General features: G+C 48.3%; 3 protein-coding genes across 4 annotated transcripts; 2 read left to right on the top strand and 1 right to left on the bottom strand.

The window, feature by feature from the left end:
- The first annotated feature begins 25 nt into the window (after positions 1 to 25).
- BDBG_00420 (cell polarity protein) lies at positions 26 to 7,887 on the top strand. The gene is made up of 6 exons (XM_031719878.1): positions 26 to 670; positions 739 to 1,308; positions 1,441 to 1,940; positions 2,075 to 2,471; positions 2,544 to 2,826; positions 2,880 to 7,887. Exons 3-6 carry the CDS (start codon positions 1,689 to 1,691, stop codon positions 6,433 to 6,435), a joined length of 4,488 nt encoding a protein of 1,495 aa, XP_031575790.1. The 5' UTR covers positions 26 to 670; positions 739 to 1,308; positions 1,441 to 1,688; the 3' UTR covers positions 6,436 to 7,887.
- Positions 5,584 to 12,463, bottom strand: BDBG_00419 (5-oxoprolinase (ATP-hydrolysing)). Its single transcript, XM_002629127.2, has 3 exons — positions 10,914 to 12,463; positions 9,884 to 10,845; positions 5,584 to 9,821 (listed from the first exon to the last, which is right to left on the bottom strand). Exons 1-3 carry the CDS (start codon positions 11,920 to 11,922, stop codon positions 7,842 to 7,844), a joined length of 3,951 nt encoding a protein of 1,316 aa, XP_002629173.1. The 5' UTR covers positions 11,923 to 12,463; the 3' UTR covers positions 5,584 to 7,841.
- Positions 12,198 to 17,225, top strand: BDBG_16104. 2 transcript variants are annotated; one of them, XM_031724119.1, is made up of 10 exons: positions 12,198 to 13,333; positions 13,864 to 14,078; positions 14,141 to 14,272; positions 14,330 to 14,571; positions 14,641 to 15,185; positions 15,243 to 15,367; positions 15,423 to 15,498; positions 15,558 to 15,639; positions 15,692 to 16,063; positions 16,166 to 17,225. In XM_031724119.1, the coding sequence occupies exons 1-10, from the start codon at positions 12,665 to 12,667 to the stop codon at positions 16,738 to 16,740; spliced, it is 3,033 nt and encodes a 1,010-aa protein (XP_031575788.1). In that variant the 5' UTR covers positions 12,198 to 12,664; the 3' UTR covers positions 16,741 to 17,225. The 2 variants fall into 2 exon arrangements, with proteins under 2 accessions (XP_031575788.1, XP_031575789.1); XM_031724120.1 differs by lacking the exon at positions 12,198 to 13,333 and adding an exon at positions 13,441 to 13,779 and having other exon boundaries at positions 16,166 to 17,118.
- The last annotated feature ends 774 nt before the right edge of the window (positions 17,226 to 17,999 follow it).

Genomic DNA, 17,999 nt, shown 5'->3' with positions numbered 1-17,999 from the left:
GTTCAAGCAGAAATAATAGCTTCTGCCCCCATCCGTAATCGTATGCCCGTTGAATATTCATGCGCCCCCAGCCCCAGTCCGTTTAAAATTGACCTTGATATGGGTCCACGCATCCCCGGTGCGCATCCAGACCCAAGAAAGTTGCGGAAGGATATTTCGCCAATTAGCTCAGAAAAGGACAACAGAGCGCTTGGCTTAACTTACCGCCAAAAGCACCGCCAGCAGCGTGAACCGGCGACTTTATATACAAGGTAAAGCATCTATTTGTGTCCAGCGCGCGTCTTCTCGAGGTTTCTAGGCCTGCCTGGGAACTACCTTCGTAGTTTCCCACCGTCTAGTAGTATTAAGGTAAAACATCCTGTACGGTGCACAGTTTTGAAAGCTGTTGAAGCCGTGACCCAACTTGTAAGGTGATAACTACCCAAAGAATTAGTGAAGCGTATTAACTAGTTACCGTGTCGATGTTATTATATATACGCACAATTGCTTCGGTCGATAACTATCAAGACGACATTGCTTGTGGAAAATATAGAGAGAGACCTGAGAAGGGATAACGGAACCGCATAGGGCGGGTATCCAGCAATTGTCTTGCGGGATAGTTTATCTGACAGCGTTAGGCGGGTACTGTACTGGTACCTCATGCACAGGGGAGGAGCTTGGTGCGGTCGAGGTATCTGGCTGGTACCCACAAGTCACAAGAGTCCCCCCAAGGAGCGGCTCACTAACTTAGGTAACTAGGCCTGATCAGGGCGGGCTTGGCGCCCCTGAGCCCAACCAACTTCTTTTTCTCGCCCAAACCAACAACCAACGGCGGACGGGAACCTCATCTTGAACCTGACATTGAGCAGGAACATGCTGTTTCTTCCTCTTCGTCTCTGACTTTGGCAAACAGCACCGGACTCGCCGTGCATCTACTTGTCGGGAGCCCTTCAACCAGGCGAGTTCTCATGATTGCGTGACGAGGGCCCCTTTCATACCCTCTCTTGTCTGTTGGGTTCCCTGTTGGCCGCGTTGCCGTTACTTGATGGTCCTTTTGCTCACCCAACCTGCCCGTCCCCAAGACGATTTGCTTTCATTCGCTTTGCACTCCCTTTGCCCTTCGACGGCCGCGACTCCTGTCGACTTGACCGCTTGGTAGCATCCAATGGTCTTGCTATTGGCATTTACTCGTGATTTCGTCGACTTTTCCTGACGACCGGTTTTGGTGGCTCAGGAACGCGCGTGGTCAGTGAACCTTGGTTGGACCCTCCAAAAAAAGTTGGAGCCGCAAATCCAGGAACCAGCACGACCCATTTCGCCGGTATTATTGTATGCTCAGACACCCCCCTTCCCCCCCCCATTTTATCTTTTATCCTTTATCTGGGAGCGGACAGTCTGCGATCACTGATGACGGTGGACTCATTCGACAATATGCTGACAAGAGGGCACGTACTATATCAGCGCCTTTTGCTCTCGTTCCCACAACGGCACCCATTTTCATTCGCACGTGCACCTTCCGCACGATTCGCCCCTAACGAAACCGACTCGTTGTCTTTTGCCCGGCGCACCACGTTTTTCGACGACTACTGGTTGCCATTATCATTTTAATTCCGACCTGACGTCTCCCTTGTCATCGTTTTCTCCCCATCTCGGACTCTCACTTTCCCTAGATACCTTTACGTTGAGACGCTCTCTCTTCCTACCCCATTATGGCATTCCTATTCAAGTCGAAGAAAAGCCAGGCCGCAAACAATAACTTGCCTCCAGCCACCAGAAATATTCATACCGCCGAAGGAACGCCCCAAGGTTCCTCAGCAGCGCCGCCCAATGGTGTTCGGGATGGTGGACCGGTGCAGTCTCCAGGTTTTGGGAGTGCGAGCAACTCCTTGAACTCTATGAGCGGCACGGTTAGTCCAGATCAATCTAGGACACGCAGAGATAGAGCAGACTCAGAGCCCCAGGTATGCTGTCCCCCGGCTCCTCTAGAGAAATTATCGCCTTTCCACAAGTAGCTTTGTGTGTCTCATGCACTATCGCCCATACTCTTACTACAAGAGAGGCTGGTCCATACCATAACTAACCTTATGCTGGTCAGGGTCCACGAACACAGATCCCAAACGGAAACAACACACCTTCACCGGTTCCAAATCCCGCCCTGTTTCCATGGTCGCAGCGGCGAATAAACTTCCCTCAAAATTCCCGACCTTTTCCACGATATGGCGCCGCAGTTAATGGCGTAGCTTCGAAAGAGGGTGATATTTACATGATGGGTGGCTTGGTGGGAAGTGCAACTGCCAAAGGGGATTTATGGATGGTGGAAAATAATGGAGGGAACTTGTCCTGCTTCCCTATCAACCCTGTGACTGAAGGGCCTGGTCCTAGAGTTGGACATGCAAGTTTGTTAGTTGGAAACGCATTTATTGTGTTTGGAGGAGATACAAAAACGGAGGAGAATCATTCATTGGACGATACATTATATTTATTAAATACTTGTGAGTTTCTCTGCTCCTTGATATTGATTGCCTTATTGTTTTGGTTTCCTAGATCGCTCATTACTACTCCAGCATCTCGACAATGGTCTCGTGCTGTCCCTCCCGGACCCCGACCTGCAGGCAGATATGGCCATACGTTGAATATATTAGGCTCAAAGATCTATGTTTTCGGTGGCCAGGTGGAAGGCTTTTTCTTCAATGACCTAGTTGCCTTCGACCTCAATGCTCTCCAAAATCCGTCGAATAAATGGGAATTTTTAATCCGCAATAGCCATGATGGTGGGCCACCCCCGGGCAAAATTCCACCAGCTCGAACGAACCACTCCGTCGTCAGTTTCAATGATAAACTTTACCTGTGAGTTCCTTCACTAATAGTACAATTTTATGTGTTAGTACTAATTCTAGTAGATTTGGTGGAACGAATGGGATCGAATGGTTTAATGACGTCTGGTGCTACGACCCTAGAACGAACCTATGGACACAACTAGATTATGTTGGTTTCGTTCCAGCGGCGAGAGAAGGACATGCTGCGGCCTTAATTAATGATGTTATGTATATCTTTTCCGGACGCACTGAAGAAGGCGCAGATTTGGCAGATTTAGCCGCATTCCGCATCACAACTAGACGATGGTTTTCTTTCCAAAACATGGGCCCGTCGCCTTCCCCCCGCTCTGGTCATAGCATGACCGTGTTCGGGAAACAGATCATAGTGCTTGGGGGAGAACCGAGCACAAAGAGTCGCGATCTCGAAGAGCTCAGCCTCGTGTATATTTTAGACACTGCCAAAATTCGATATCCTACAGAACCTAGTCCCACTTCTCCCACCGGCAGCGGCCCCCGCAAACTAGGTCAGGCAGATCGACAAGTTACATCCGGCCGTACATCACGCGAAGCACAAAATTCAACTCCAGACTTGCACGGCCGCCGTGGGCCACCATCAGGTCACGAAAGCGCTTCCTCCGGTAGGCCTGATGCGTCGAGTCCGGCCCCTGGTGGCCCAGGGTCTCGTTTACCCCGGGCATCTATCGCCCAAGCTCCAGCAGGACCACCCCCTCCCGGACAAGCACCAACTCCAACACCTAGGCACCCTAATGCTGGTGGTAACGGTGGACGAAGCAAACCACCGAAAGGAGGGGAAAGAGGAATGACGCCTGTTGACAATCTAAGAGCTGTCGGGAATGATCGGGACAGGCAGTCACCTGCGATGCGTGATATTATGACAAATGCTCGGCCAGGACGCGAGCAGAGCCCTGTTTCTGGTGGACGCCAGCAATCCTCGCGGCTTTCTGCTAGAGCTATGGAAGCTGGAGAAGCCGCCCCACTTGTGACACCCGCGAGACAACGCTCCTTACGACAACGACATCATAATTCTATTGATAGTGTAGATGACTCCATACTGGGCAAGGGTCCCGGCAGCGTCGATGGGTCTGAGCCAAGAACCTATAGAAATTCTAGAAACCTTACCGACGAGCCTCGCTCCCCGCGGCTAACGCCGCATCAAGAAGCTCTTATTAAAGACCTCGAAGCAGCAAAGGCTAAGAATGCTTGGTATGCTTCAGAATTAGCAATGGCCCGCAAAGCAGGTTATACTCTCAACCCATCAAATCCTCCTCCTCTCGACCAGCGATCGATAGAGACTTTCAACGAGGAAGATCGTCCTTTGATTGAGGCTTTCCTTTCCATGCGAGCGGAATTGGCGAAGATGCAAGCCGCTGTTGATCGCCAGGCCGCGATTGCATCCAAACGGGTGGCAGAGGTAGAGCATCAGCGGGATGCAGCCATTAACGAGGCCGCCTACGCGCAAGCTAAACTCGCAGCGCAAGGAGGTAGCCAAAGAGGGACACCACAATCGGATCGTAATGGTCGTGACATGGATGAGATAAATCCCGATCGGTCAGCTGAAATAAGCCGACGACTGGCTCATGCCCTTGCATCTCAGGCGGAAATGAAGGCCAAGGCTGAAGCGTTAATGTCCGAACTTCAAGAGGAGAAGAGGGCAAGAGAGCTGGCCGAAGAACTTCATGAGGCTATGAGCAAAAGATTGTCTGAAATGGAATCACAAACTAACAACCTGGAATTGGAAAGTCTTCGAACTGAGCTCCATCACCTGCAGTCTGCATTCAGGGAAGAGGTAGCACTCCGATCCGAGGCCGAGAGCGCTCTTAAGCTAGCTCAGATTGATAAAAACGAACTAACTCAAAAAGTTGAGAATCTCAATGACCGCCTGGAAAACCATGGCACTGATGTTGGATCTCTTCGTGAAGCGGTCAATGCTTCGTCCGCTAAAGCTGAACTTTTAGAAAGACAGCTGGACGAGGAACGTGATCACCGTGAAGGCTTAGAGAGGAAGCTCCTGCAACTCAGAGCAGAACATGAGGAGAGGACGACTGAGCTCGAGAATACAACGCGCCGATTGCGAGATGCCGAAGAATTGGCAGAAACGCATGCTAGGGAGGCAGAAAGCCACAGAGCAGCCTTCTTGGCCGGTTTGGATCGTGCTTCTTCGCGCGATGCCGAATCTGCGGCAAAGGCACTTTCTGAGCAAAGAGTTGCGGCACTGAAGGAGCAAGTTGACCGGGCGAATCAGATGGTCAAAACTAACCACCAAGCAGCGAATGAAGCTTCCGAGAAACTTCGACGAGCCGAGGAACGTATTGCTGGATTGGAGCAGTATCAGGAACAGGCTAGTCGGGAAGGTCTGCAACTCCGCAGACAACTCCAGGCTGCTTTGAAAGAGAACCAAGCGCTTAGTAATGAGAACCGGGAAGTCAAGTCACAACTCGAAAGCCATCAACGCGACGCGAGCGCTTTGGCCATACAACATGGCGCGCTGAAGGAGCTGCTTGTTGAGCGTGGCATAACCGCGGACAGTAGGCGATCCCCATTGTTGGATTCGCCAGGCTCTCGTTTCGGAACTCCCGAGCACAACCGCCTCCGCGAGCTAGAGCAACAACTTCAATCAAGCATAAAAGCACATGAAGAAACCAAGATATCATTCGAATCGAGGGAACAAGAAGCCGATCGTGCGTACAATGAGAAGCTTGAGCAACTCGAGAACGACTACCAATCTGCCGTTCACTACGTGAAAGGAACAGAGAAAATGCTGAAGCGAATGAAGGACGAGCTTGCGAAATACAAAACGCAAAATTCCAAGTTACAGGCTGATTTGGAAACTGCACTTCAGAAAGCTAGTTCCAGATCCTCCCCATCTCACGAAGCGTCGGCTCAATGGGAGGCCGAGCGGTCGAATATGCAACATATTATGTCTGACCTTCAGGAAAAGACTTCATCTTCAATTGCTGATCTAAAAACCCAGCTTGCAAAACTTCGAGAGGACCTCACAGCTGCACAAGCGGAAAGAGACCAGAGCCAAACGGAGCAAGAAAACATAAAGCGTGAATTATTGAACATCACAGAAAAGAGCCGTGAGGACCTGGAGCAACTTAAGAACGAAAATGCCCTGCTTGAAAGCCGAGCGCTAGATGCCGAACAAAAGGTCACAATGCTCCTTGACCAAGTTGAATCATCAGTGACGAATTACCGTCGACAATCCCAACAAGTACTTTCCCATTCCAACGGCTTGAGCCGTACAGTCAGCAACGCGTCCAGCAATACGATCGGTGGCCGACTAAGGGCTGACAGCAATGTTTCTCAAGATGACTCTTTCCTCGAGCACCGCGGTTCTTTCGCTCTGGATTCCCTTGCTAGTGAACTAGACGCTCTCCGAAGCCACTGGGAAAGCACAAACCGAAACTACCGTTTAAGCACCCAGTTTGACTTCGACCGTACACCCACCAAGGAAACGTATGGCGAGAGTGGCTTGAGTGATAACCTGGCAAGTTGGCGGAAACGGTTGGATGAAGAGGAACGGTCGTCAACTCCCGTTAAGCCCCCGATGCCAGCCGCCTTGGCTACTACTGATACTACTACGCCTACACAACCGACGAAAGATAATATGATTTGACGTCTTTAAATAGCACATGCGCACGCGATGCAAATGTCACTTTTAACGTGGGTCTATAATGGGTGTACAAGCCTGGGTGCTTCTTTTGCTAGTTGTTTAAGAAGACACGGTGTGTCTACAGAAAGAGGGATCACGGACCTTGATGGTCTCCACTCTTTGATATATGTCTCCGCCTCCTTTTTTCATTTTTCCCCCTTTTCCTGGTGTCAAACAATTTTTCTTATGCATTTGCTCTTCTTTGTTTTTTGTGTGCTTGACTATATTTCAATCTCATGTTTTGCTCTTTTTTTATCTCTATTTCCTTTTTCTTATTTTTTCTGTTTCCCAACCTTCTTCAGCCATTCCCTCCCTCTATTAGTCGAATAATATTCTATTTATCCTATACTCTAGTTTATTATTCCTATATTCTGCCCTTCATTATCCTTGACTTGATTTGACTTTATTTTATTTTTATTTTCATTCCTTTTCTTGCGTGTTTTTCCTCGGCTACCGCGCCATCTGATACTCCTCGGTCTTAAACTTTGGTCTTGTTCTGCTTGTTTTTCTCCTCTTCTACGATGCTGTTTTCTCTCTTTCCCTTCCCAAGCTCCATTTTTTTTTTCATTACGTTATATCCCTTAACTTATCTTCTGGGCGGATAGAGGGAATGTCTTAGGGTATATATATTATACATATACTTTTTTTTACTCGATTTTGAAAATCGGTCGTCATTGTTCCCCTCAAATTTTTGCACCTGGTCATTCTATATGGTCATTGATTTGGGAGTGTGCTCCCTTTCACTCGCTTCAACATCTTTCGCTCCATTTCTATTGGCGCAGAGCTTAGTGCCCATTCTCTCTAGTCTTGGGTTCTTGAAGATCTTTTCTGCCCTTTTTCTTTTTTTCTTTTTGCGTCGTGCTTTCTGGCTCATATGGCTCATGCTATTTTCCCTGTCTTGTCCTTTTATTTCTTCCCTTTTGACTTTTTCATCGCGCTCTACTATTTGCTCTGATATCCCTCGCTAGTTTATTTTTGTTCAACATAACAGTTTCTCTTTCTCCTTCCACATTCATATACATTCATATGCCATATATGTGTATAACTACTTATTTGGTGACTCATGACCTCACTATTTTGATTTCGCTTTTTGGTTTGAATACATGAACGACACATTTTTGGGTCTCCTTTATAACATTTTCACTATGTATAAATAACCATGTTTGGAAAATGCAGAGATGTCTTGAGCAGCTAATATTGACTCGGGGTTCCTTCCGTATAGTACAATTGTCGAGTGTGTACTAATTAAGGGAGAAGGAACTGGAGGAATGAGTTAAATAAGTAATAGCAAGCTGTTTCATAATTCATGCATCGTAATCGCGGTACCGTAGCAGATAATATCATGGTCCTTCGAGACCCTATGCATCCGCTCAATTTGTTTCTTGAATCGCCCTATATCTATCGACGGATCCCTTGGTCAAAAATTGGTCATGTACAACCGCGTTCACTCTTTTTTCCTCGTCTACACTGCCCCAAGCTCCGCCGCCAGGAGTTTGCACGACGATCCTGTCACCTTCACCCATTGCCACGGTTGCCTTTGCACCGAGGCTAACCATCCTTTCATCCCCTGTTTCTTCATCTCGCTTAATCCACAAATTCTTCCCTGATGCACCGGGGCCTCCCCCTTGAAGACCGTAGGGCTGATGACTCCTGCGCTCAGACAATATCGAACACTGGACGGGAATCAGGAACTCAATGTCGCGGACCACGCCGTCACCACCAGGATGCGCTCCTTGACCCCCTGATCCTTTTCGGATGGAGAATTCCCGGAGGATACATGGGTATCGCTTCTCGAAGATCTCGGGATCCGTGATGCGTGTGTTAGTCATGTGCGTGTGAATGCCGCTCTGTCCAACCCAAGTTGGGCCCGCTCCGCTGCCGCCGGCAATTGTTTCATAGTACCCAAATCCGTTGACATGTTCCCCGTTCGCTGTCTTGCCGCCTTTGCCAAAAGTGAGGTTATTGCAACAGCCTTGCGATGCGGCACAGGCGTTGAACGCCTTCAAGACAACATCTGTGATTCGTTGGGATGTAAGCACGTTTCCTCCCACGACTCCAGCGCTCTTGGATGGAGAGAGTAATGTTCCCGGAGGAATTCGAATGTCGATGGGATTCAGACATCCTTGGTTTAGAGGGATATCGGATTTCACTAACGACCGCAGGCAGTATATAATTGCCGAATGCGTGATGGCTGTGGGAGCGTTGGTGTTGCCGAAAACTTCACAACCAGTTCCTGAGAAGTCAAATACAGCCTCTCCCTTATCGCCATCGATCGTTATCTTTAGGGCAATGGTTGTACCATCATCCATATAATCGACGGCTTCCAGCGTAGAGCCCAGCGTCTTGGAGGTGGTCTTTAGAAGTTCTCGCACGGCAATTTCGGCCGTACTTTGGATTGCATACATATATGTATGCACGCGCTCTAGCCCATATTCCTTGATTAAGCCATTGATAAGCGAAATGCCCTTTTGATTGGCAGCAACCTGAGCCCGCAGATCAGACAGGTTATCCTGCAGACATCGGGTACCGGAACAACCAGGGTACTGCGCTGGCTCTTTCAATAGTATCTCAGTCATTCTTTCCTCATTGAATACTCCACCGGCAACTAACTTTTCAGCCTCGATGGCGGCCCCTTCTTGCCATAATTCCGTACTTGTTGGGGGCATGGAGCCAGGGAGACAACCTCCGATATCTGCATGATGGCCTCGGGACGCAACATAAAACACGATCTCACCTTGATCAAAAACTGGAGTAATGACTGTAATATCGGGCAAATGAGTCCCGCCGCAGCTCGGATGGTTGGAGATCAGGACGTCACCATCCTCGAGGTTTCCCGCCCAATATTTATGCTGGTATCGGACTGCAAATTGCATCGAGCCCAAGTGTACTGGGACGTGGGGTGCATTAGCCACGAGTCCTCCATCAGGCGAAAAAAGTGCACATGAAAAGTCAAGGCGTTCTTTGATGTTGGTCGAGACAGAGGTCTTTTGTAGAGTTCGACCCATCTGCTCAGCAATGGACATGAACCGGTTACCAAATATTGACAATTGGATGGGACTGATGCTGGTGGGATTTGTTGACGCGGTGCCTGACACATCGAGCGTGGGCACTGTCTTCTTGAGGTCGATCACCACGCAGCTTTCAAGAATGCTCGCAACTGCTCCCGGGACTAAGACTATCGTCTGGGTTTGGTCGATGATCATGGCTGGGCCTTGGATGCGGGAACCCTCCGTGAGTTCTTCGAGCTTAAGCACTGGAGTTGCAACCCATCCGTGTTCTGTGCCGAAATAGACCATCGTCCGCTCGTTGACACCCGGGGTAGATACGTCTTTGAATGCTATTTTCTTCATCTGAATGCCGGAAAGTTAGCAAGGAGGATTACCTCGCGCGGGATTCTTTGCTAGATACTCACCTGCGCATACGGGCTGAGCTCCTTCTGCCGCGATGAGGACGCAATGCTTCGCACCCGAATATCATCAACAAGGATCCGCTTGTCGGGTGAAAGGAAGCCAAACTCGATTTTATGCCGTTTGTTGAACTCAGCGCCGAAATCCCAGTCGTCACCTTTAAGTATCATAAGTGCCGTACTAGTACCTTCATGGCGCATATTCAGATACATTTCATGCCTGATATTCTCGCGTGAAAATCCATGACTTTCCAACTCAGCTGTGGAAGTTTCCGCCAGCGCCTCCAGCTTAGACCGAAAGTCTTGTTCAGTCGACGTGCTAAAGACATCTGAGGTTGGCTGCGTTGCTTCGTGCACTACATCTGCGAGAGCCATCCCATAAGCTGACAGGATTGAGGAGTATTTGTGAATTATGACGCGGGAGATCCCCAGAACAGATGCCACAGAGCAAGCGTGCTGGCCGCCAGCACCGCCAAAACACGATAGATGATGCACAGACGTATCATACCCGCGAGCCTCCGTCAATGCGCGAATTGGCCGCGACATAGATTCGTTAGCAACCGACAGGAATCCAAGAGCCACTTCCTCCGGTGTAAACTCATTCCAACCCTTTGAGCGTTGTTCACTGTTGATTTTTTCGGTCAGTTCCGTGAACTTTTGGCGGGTGATTTCCACATCAAGGGGCTCGTCCTCGTTTGGTCCGAAAATCTTTGGAAAATATCCTGGGAGCAGCCGCCCTAAGAACAGATTGGCATCAGTTACAGTCAGGGGGCCGCCCTTTCGGTAGCAGGCTGGCCCTGGATGTGCGGAGGCGGACTCTGGCCCCACGGCAAAAAGACCGTTTCGCCAGAAGAGGATCGAACCGCCTCCTGCGGCGACGGTGTTGATATCTAGCTGGGGAGATTGGATGGATACGCCGGCAATGGTGGTTTCGAAGACGTGGTCGTAGACCCCCGAGTACCGGGATACTATAATGCAAACGTTAGTAGGAAGATATTTGGTGTGGAAGAACTGTCAAAGGAGGACCAATACAAACCATCTGTGCTTGTGCCACCCATATCAAATCCTATGACAGGAATTTGCTCCTCGTCGTCCCAGGAGGTCTGCGCATATCCGACGACGCCACCTGCTGGCCCTGATAAAATAGCCTTCAGACCGCTAAATTTCCGAAAATCCACCAATCCACCGTCCGACTGCATAAACTCACACCTCGTGCTTGGAGAAGCAAGCCCGCCAATGAAATTCGAAGAAATCGAGTCAATATACTCTTTAATCACCGGGGTTAAATATGCGTCTGCAGTCGCACTCATGCCACGAGGCACCACCTTTATCATGGGTTGCAGTTCCGAAGATATCGCAACAGAAAATCCCATCTCCATAGCAGCCTGCCCAATCAATTTTTCGTGTGCCGGATAGGTATATGAGTGAAGCAGCACAATGGCTATTGACCGATATCCTTCGTCCCATAACATTTGGAGGTCATCTCTGACCTTTTTCATGTCCGGCTTGACGAGAACGTGGATATATTCTCCCGTAGTCCCTCTAACGACATCTTCCGTTTCCTCAATTGGCTGAGGATCGGGATCTTCAGTATATCCTTTCAGCGTTACTCTCTCGTTAATCTCAACAACTTTCTCATAAAGCACGCTCGGCTTCGCGACGGAAAGATCAAAAATATTCGGCCGTGACTGGTTTCCGATGACAAGAAGGTCTTTGAAACCTTTTGAAATAAGCAGTGCGGATCGCGCTCCTTTTCTTTCTAGTAACGCATTGGTCGCAACTGTCGTACCCATCCGAAGTGATTCGATGGGTGCAAGATCTAGTTGCTGCCCCCGCGGTAGCTTTTTACCAGTGGCGATCTCCAGGACGCGTCTGATTCCCTCTGTTGGCGCATCTTTGTAATTTGATGGATCGACAGAGAGAAGTTTGAGGATAATATCGCTGCGCCCGGGTATTGAAGCGTGGACGTCTGTGAATGTCCCGCCTCGGTCTATCGAAATTCTGACCCTGGCGGGCGATTGTGTTGGGGGAGGTTGGGTAGTCATTGCTCGGGCTGGTTGTGGGTGAATTAGATCAATCTCTACTCAAGAATTGTCCCAGGACAGGATTATGGGATGTCGTATTGTGGTTTATGACGACGTTAAAGAAAATTAGAAGTGCTAGAGATGAGCAGGAAATGAGGGATGATGGATTATTTATTTATTTAGTATTTAGAAAGTGGTGTGCTGATAACGGTTGTCCCGCAATTATAAATCCACAAACTTTCTCTCGTCCGCGCCTGAAACCGGCGAGAAATTCCCGCACTCCTGTCTAGAAATGGCCAATACCATTGGCAGGAAATCACCATCTACGCCCATCCGAGCGAAGCGGTTTCCACCTCCCGCTCAGCAGGAAAGATAAATGACATCCTGGCCGCATCCCGGCACCGGCAACCCATCCCGACGAGATCGGGTCAGGATGCCGATCTGATAAGATAAGTAAGCTTTTTTCTTCCGATGTTGTCCTGTAAATAAGCTTTGTTAGCGTATTGAGTCGGCAGGAGAACCCGAACGGGCTTGTCTCCCTGCAGAAAACAGGCTGGGACTCGGGATTGTGTGCCTCGCTTTCAGAGTGTATAACGCTGGCTATAGTGTATTAATGCAATGATAAAAGGGCTGCCGCCGGGAGCATGCCCACAGTGAGGGAATAATATGGAACCATCCAACTTTTAGCTGAATCTAATATTAACCCGTTCTCACATCTTCTCTAACCCTCCCAAGCAATAAGACCACAATCAATCTAAAAATCATGGTTGGCAAATCTTCAACGCGCAGAGTTAGACTCAAGGCGCGTAAGAACGTGGTAACTTTCCTCATCTGCCTACCCTCGCGATACGCTGAAGACTTCCGCCTGCTCTGCCAACGAAATCCTGTTCCCTGTCCTCTCCTGGCAGAATCTAAATCCGTCGGCAAATATTCAGATCTAAAATCACGGATGCCCAAGATCCAAGACGGCGACATTGCAGCTGAAATCGACCTTCGCACGGACGCCTCTCGTTATATGGTGTACAGCGATGGCAAGCTGGTCAAGTTTCAATGCCAAGATATACTCGACGACTGGACGGAGGACCATGTGGGATTCTTGATCAGATGTTCGATTAGTTTCAAGAGCGCGCTTACGCTTGCGGGGCTCCCCCCTCTTCACACTGTCATGCAACGGAACTATCCAATATACAGGACGAACATCCCCCTCTCCCCTGCGGCCGTTTTCACATGGGGTACATTCGTGGTCTCGATGAGGCCCTATGCTTTGGATCGAATCGACGATGTACGGACTATAACACGGCCCCGAAATGGGAGAAGGGGATGCTCAGGAGGCGTTCTGCGCTCGTGGAGAAAAACTTCTTTGGCGCTTCCTCGGGGCTGGAAACCACCGGCCTACGTTGCTATTTCAGAGCTCAGTGATATTTGGGCAAAGGTATGCATGGCCCTTGATGTTTGCTCAAGTTGTGGATCTGCTTTCTCCGTCCAGATGAGGTCATTTCTTTATATATATATATATATATGTATATATATATATTCTGCTGAAATAAGGCAAATGGTTAGCTCAAGCTCTTGAGTCTTTCCTGATTTTGACACTTTATTTCTTATAAAGTCGGTTCCTACATCGATAATGATGGAAATAGCACCTCCCAGATAGCACCTCCCAGCATTGAGACTTGCAGGCTTTCCCATTGTCGTGGCCGGTTTGTTCTTGCTGGCTCGTTGAGGCTCTCTGATGGATGCCGAATTCTGCAATCAATCAGCTTGGTCTCTCGGACATAAATGAACCTCAATCTCGCAGGCAGGCAGTGGCTGATCTCTGCTTCCCCTCAAGATGAGTGCATTTATTTTCGCAAGGGAGATGTCAATATCCAATATCATGTCAGCCTCTTTCAGCGCTTATATAGCAAAACAACTAGTAACTTATTAGCTCGCCTGACTCCTACTAACCAGGGTAACAAATAGGGCATGGCTTCAGAGCCAAATAACCCCACCACCCCCGCGTCAGGGTTCCAGTCTCTTTTCGGGAATGTTTACAAAAGGGATTTCGGAATTGGAATTATTATCTACGACAACTTCAATTTATTCTGGGGCAAGGTATCCAGAGGATATTCGGATATGTTGCTCTCTACACACTCGACGCATGTCGGTTTGGATCGGCCCCGCCGTGCCTCCGTAGCGTGAGTCCAACTTCCTACTCTATATCCCTCCATTTCCCCAAGCATGCTAAACCGTATCGTAGCTGCAATTACTGTAGAATACGCAAGAAGAGATGTTTTGGTGGAAATGATGGATTGGCCTGTAGAGCCTGTGCAATCGCAAGTCGAACATGCACTTACCCGAACGTCCAAAAGACTGTCCGAGTCCCTGAAGCGTGAGATTTCTAACACTGACTGGAGATGTTGCTATATGTTTCGCTGACAGTTAGTAGATATCTCATACAGCTCGAAGCTCGACTTAAAGCATATGAGCGAAAACGTCAGAATGATACAAGACGCCAGGGATCATTAAATGTGGCCCCCATTGAACATCAACCCCAGCAGGATCCTCCTACTGCCGCTCTCTCAGACGGCTCTGAGTCACCGACTCCAATCCAGGATGGGGAAGACATTGACGATAACCCGCTAACTGAAAAGATAGCTCATCTAGTCCTCAGTCCTGAAGGTGATAAACGTTCGTATTGCTTTTTCCTATTTACCAGTACTTCTAGGAAACCTCATACTCATCTCATATCAAAACTAGGATATTTTGGCAACTCCTCCTCAGCCAGCCTAGGGAAGAAGTTTCTCGACTTTGTCAGGTCGTTTAAGGCCGGCCTTGATATTGGAGAAGATTTCATAACCCCAACTTACAATAGCAACTCAAACTTCTCTATTCGGACGAACGCACACCAGTCCAGGCCATCGGCTACTTTACTCCCACCTTTCCCTGTTGCGAAACGGCTCTATGCGGCGCAATATGCATACATTGGCACAATTTTCTCCTTCATTTCTCCAGAAACGTTCGAGAAGAATATTCGCGAGATGTATGATCGAGAGCCTGACTTTTCGGACATAGGAGACCGCCTACGGTATTGCCAAATATTCATAATACTTGCATTTGGCCAGATGTACTCGATCAATCAATGGATGAGTTATGATGGGCCCCCTGGGTTTAAGTACTTTCAGCAGGCGATGAACCTACTTCCGGATATCCATGAGCAACCTTCGGTGACTTTTGTCGAAGTCCTATCATTGGTTGGATACTTCTTTCAGAATTTGAACCGTAGAGATGCTGCTTTTTTATATGTGAGTTCTTCACTTTCTCCTTCAAACACCATGGGAAATACTAATATATTTTGATAGATCGAATTAGCGCTACGAATGGCCATATCATTAGGTTTGCACCAAGAAGTCTCTGATAATAGTTTAGACGACCACGCTCGTGAGCATCGTCGACGTCTTTGGTGGTCCGTTTACAGCTTGGATAGGTACGCGGGCTACAAGAATTTCCAGGCACGAACCTGTCACTAATGAATGGTATAGAATTCTCTGTGTCAAATCAGGAAATCCACTCACGATCGCGGATGAGGATATAGGCGTTTTACCCCCTTCTCGTTTAGTACGTCGCTCCCGCAGTTCATGAATCGTAAGTCTATACTTACATCATAATGATTATAGCCCGATGAACCAGATATATGCGCAGCCACTGTCCTGTTTCACTACACTGAATTGTCTAGGATTCTGGCTAAAATAATGAAGAGTAAGCCTCACAGAAGCTTTGGTATGAGATTTGTAACTAACTCAAATTGTAGATGTATATCGCACACCGCGCACCACAGCTTACAATCTTGTGAGCTCGGTACAGTCTATCCTTGCCGAGTTAACCCAGTGGCACTCAAATTTACCTCAGGCGCTGCAGTGTGATTTTACAAAACTGGATTCTGAAATATCACGCCAGTCTGTGTCGATCTTTTTGCACTACTCACAGTGTATCAATATGACAGTTCGGCCTCTAGTCTTTAACGTGGTTCGAAAATGTCTCCAGAACCATGAGAAAACGGGGGAATGGGCGGATTGGAGAAATGGCCTGCAACAGAGCACAGTATTAGCTGTGGAAACATGCATCGCTGCAGCCCGGAATAGTGCAGCGGTAATGGCTGCCGCTGCCAAACAAAATCTCATGGGTACTTTACTTGCGTCCCCTATTTTCCCCTCTTTTCCACCATTTTTTTTCTACGCTCTAGCGAAATGCACTCTGGCTACCAAAGACTGACATAAAAACCTAGCAACATACGGCTACATGGACGGCGAACATGCCTTCTCCGCCGCGATAATCCTCGTCATGATCAATATTGCCTTCCCGCACAACGCGAGAGACCATGCGGCGATGACCCTTGCCCTCGACGTGCTCAACAGCATGGCAGAAAAGGGCAATTTACACATTCGATCCCTCCATCGCCTCCTCCTCAACCTCTACAACACCGTGCTCCCAGTATCTGCTGACCCCGACGAGGAACCTGCACCAACAACACCAGCACGCCAGTTCTTATCACCCCCAGCTGAATCTGCACAACCGGCCACCTTAACTACCGAGTCTGGGCTAGAACCAGGGCCTGAGCTAGGGTATGAAGCAGCGCCAATTCCGCTACCCCATTTCACACCGGAAGACCCACTCGCTGCATTCCTAGCCGCGCAGCAGGCGGCGGCATCAACTATACCTATGCCTGGTGAGGGCGGGTTCATTGTTCCAGAGGAGTTACTCTCGTTTGAAAATCCAGCGAGTGATGCGATTTTGTGGGAGGAGGGGTATGGGACTTTCGATGTCGGGATGGATTTTGACTGGGCGCAGTGGAACGCGTGAACTCTGGATTACGAAGTTTAATGATGAATGATTTTCGGCATACCGCTTCTTGCGTTGGATACATATTTATTTTGGATTATTATATCTCTGTTATGTCAATTGTAACGAGCCACTCATTGGTTCCAGAACCGTCTCTTATGTGGCCCACAATTGCTACTGCCTACGCATTGTGTCCAGAGGCATTTGTTATTTTCGCTACTCCGTACGAACTTTTTATTTCCTATAAACTATCTTTACTTATCTCTATATAAGAATCGTCTTGCATATTCATCACTTTAGGTCAGCAACGAATTTCAAGCAACCAACAGCGCATCAATTCTATGGAAATTATCTTACCAAGGACAGTTCAACTGTATATGATACAACAGTCTACCTTCCATCTCACAACACTCCCTCACCCACTCACTTATTCCCCAGCCACCAATCAACAAGCCACAGCTTGCAAATCATCCTCAACCACTTCAGAATGAATTGTCCTGCATGTATGTACGCCTAGCTCTCAGATCGGGCACCCAGACAGACAGACAGACAGACAGACAGACAGGACAGGACAGGACAAGGCCACCAGTGACGTGATGGATGTCATCGTAGAAACTCCGAATCACTTCATCCAGGAAGACATGGTTACGGACTGGACTTGGTGTGGAGTATCCTTTCAGTCCCAAGCCAATAAAAATACTATGTAGAACAAACAAACAAACATGCAAACAAAACAGGGGGTGATCTTGTTTTATTCCAGCCTACCTAGCAGCTGCGAGAACAGACCACGTCAAGCTCCAAATAGAGACAGACACACCTAATAAATCACTGCGAATCCGTCCTGGATTTTTGATTGGTGATCATTGGAGGAGGAGGGGACGTTTGAATAGACAAGATATCTAAGTTTTTGGGAAAAATACGCGTACTTGTAATCAGTACGTAACTAGCAAACGTAATCCATTATTAGTTATGGTGCCGGGAAACGATTCTCGATTGGTATTTTCACAGGGGGGAAAAATATAGGGTCAGGGCTAGGAGTGACTTAAGGAAGCCGTTGTCAGGATAAGGTTGGGGGGTCTCTCGTAGTTACAATTACTTAATTAGATATAGGGAAGAAAACCTGGAAAGCCCTCACTCAGGTCGCGTCAAACATTTTTGGAATTTGGCTTGGAAATTAACCAAGTACAGTACATGTACACACATGGGCATATGCAATGTCCGGAAATGTTGTTTGATATGTTGTTCAGTGAAGCTCTTGTCATTAACTACCTGTTCGCTAG

Source organism: Blastomyces gilchristii, assembly GCF_000003855.2.
Source record: "Blastomyces gilchristii SLH14081 genomic scaffold supercont1.1, whole genome shotgun sequence".
In the NCBI taxonomy this organism is placed as follows: Eukaryota; Fungi; Ascomycota; class Eurotiomycetes; order Onygenales; family Ajellomycetaceae; genus Blastomyces; species Blastomyces gilchristii.
The sequence above is the reverse complement of the archived record's forward strand: the minus strand, read 5'-3'. Positions and strand labels throughout refer to the sequence as shown.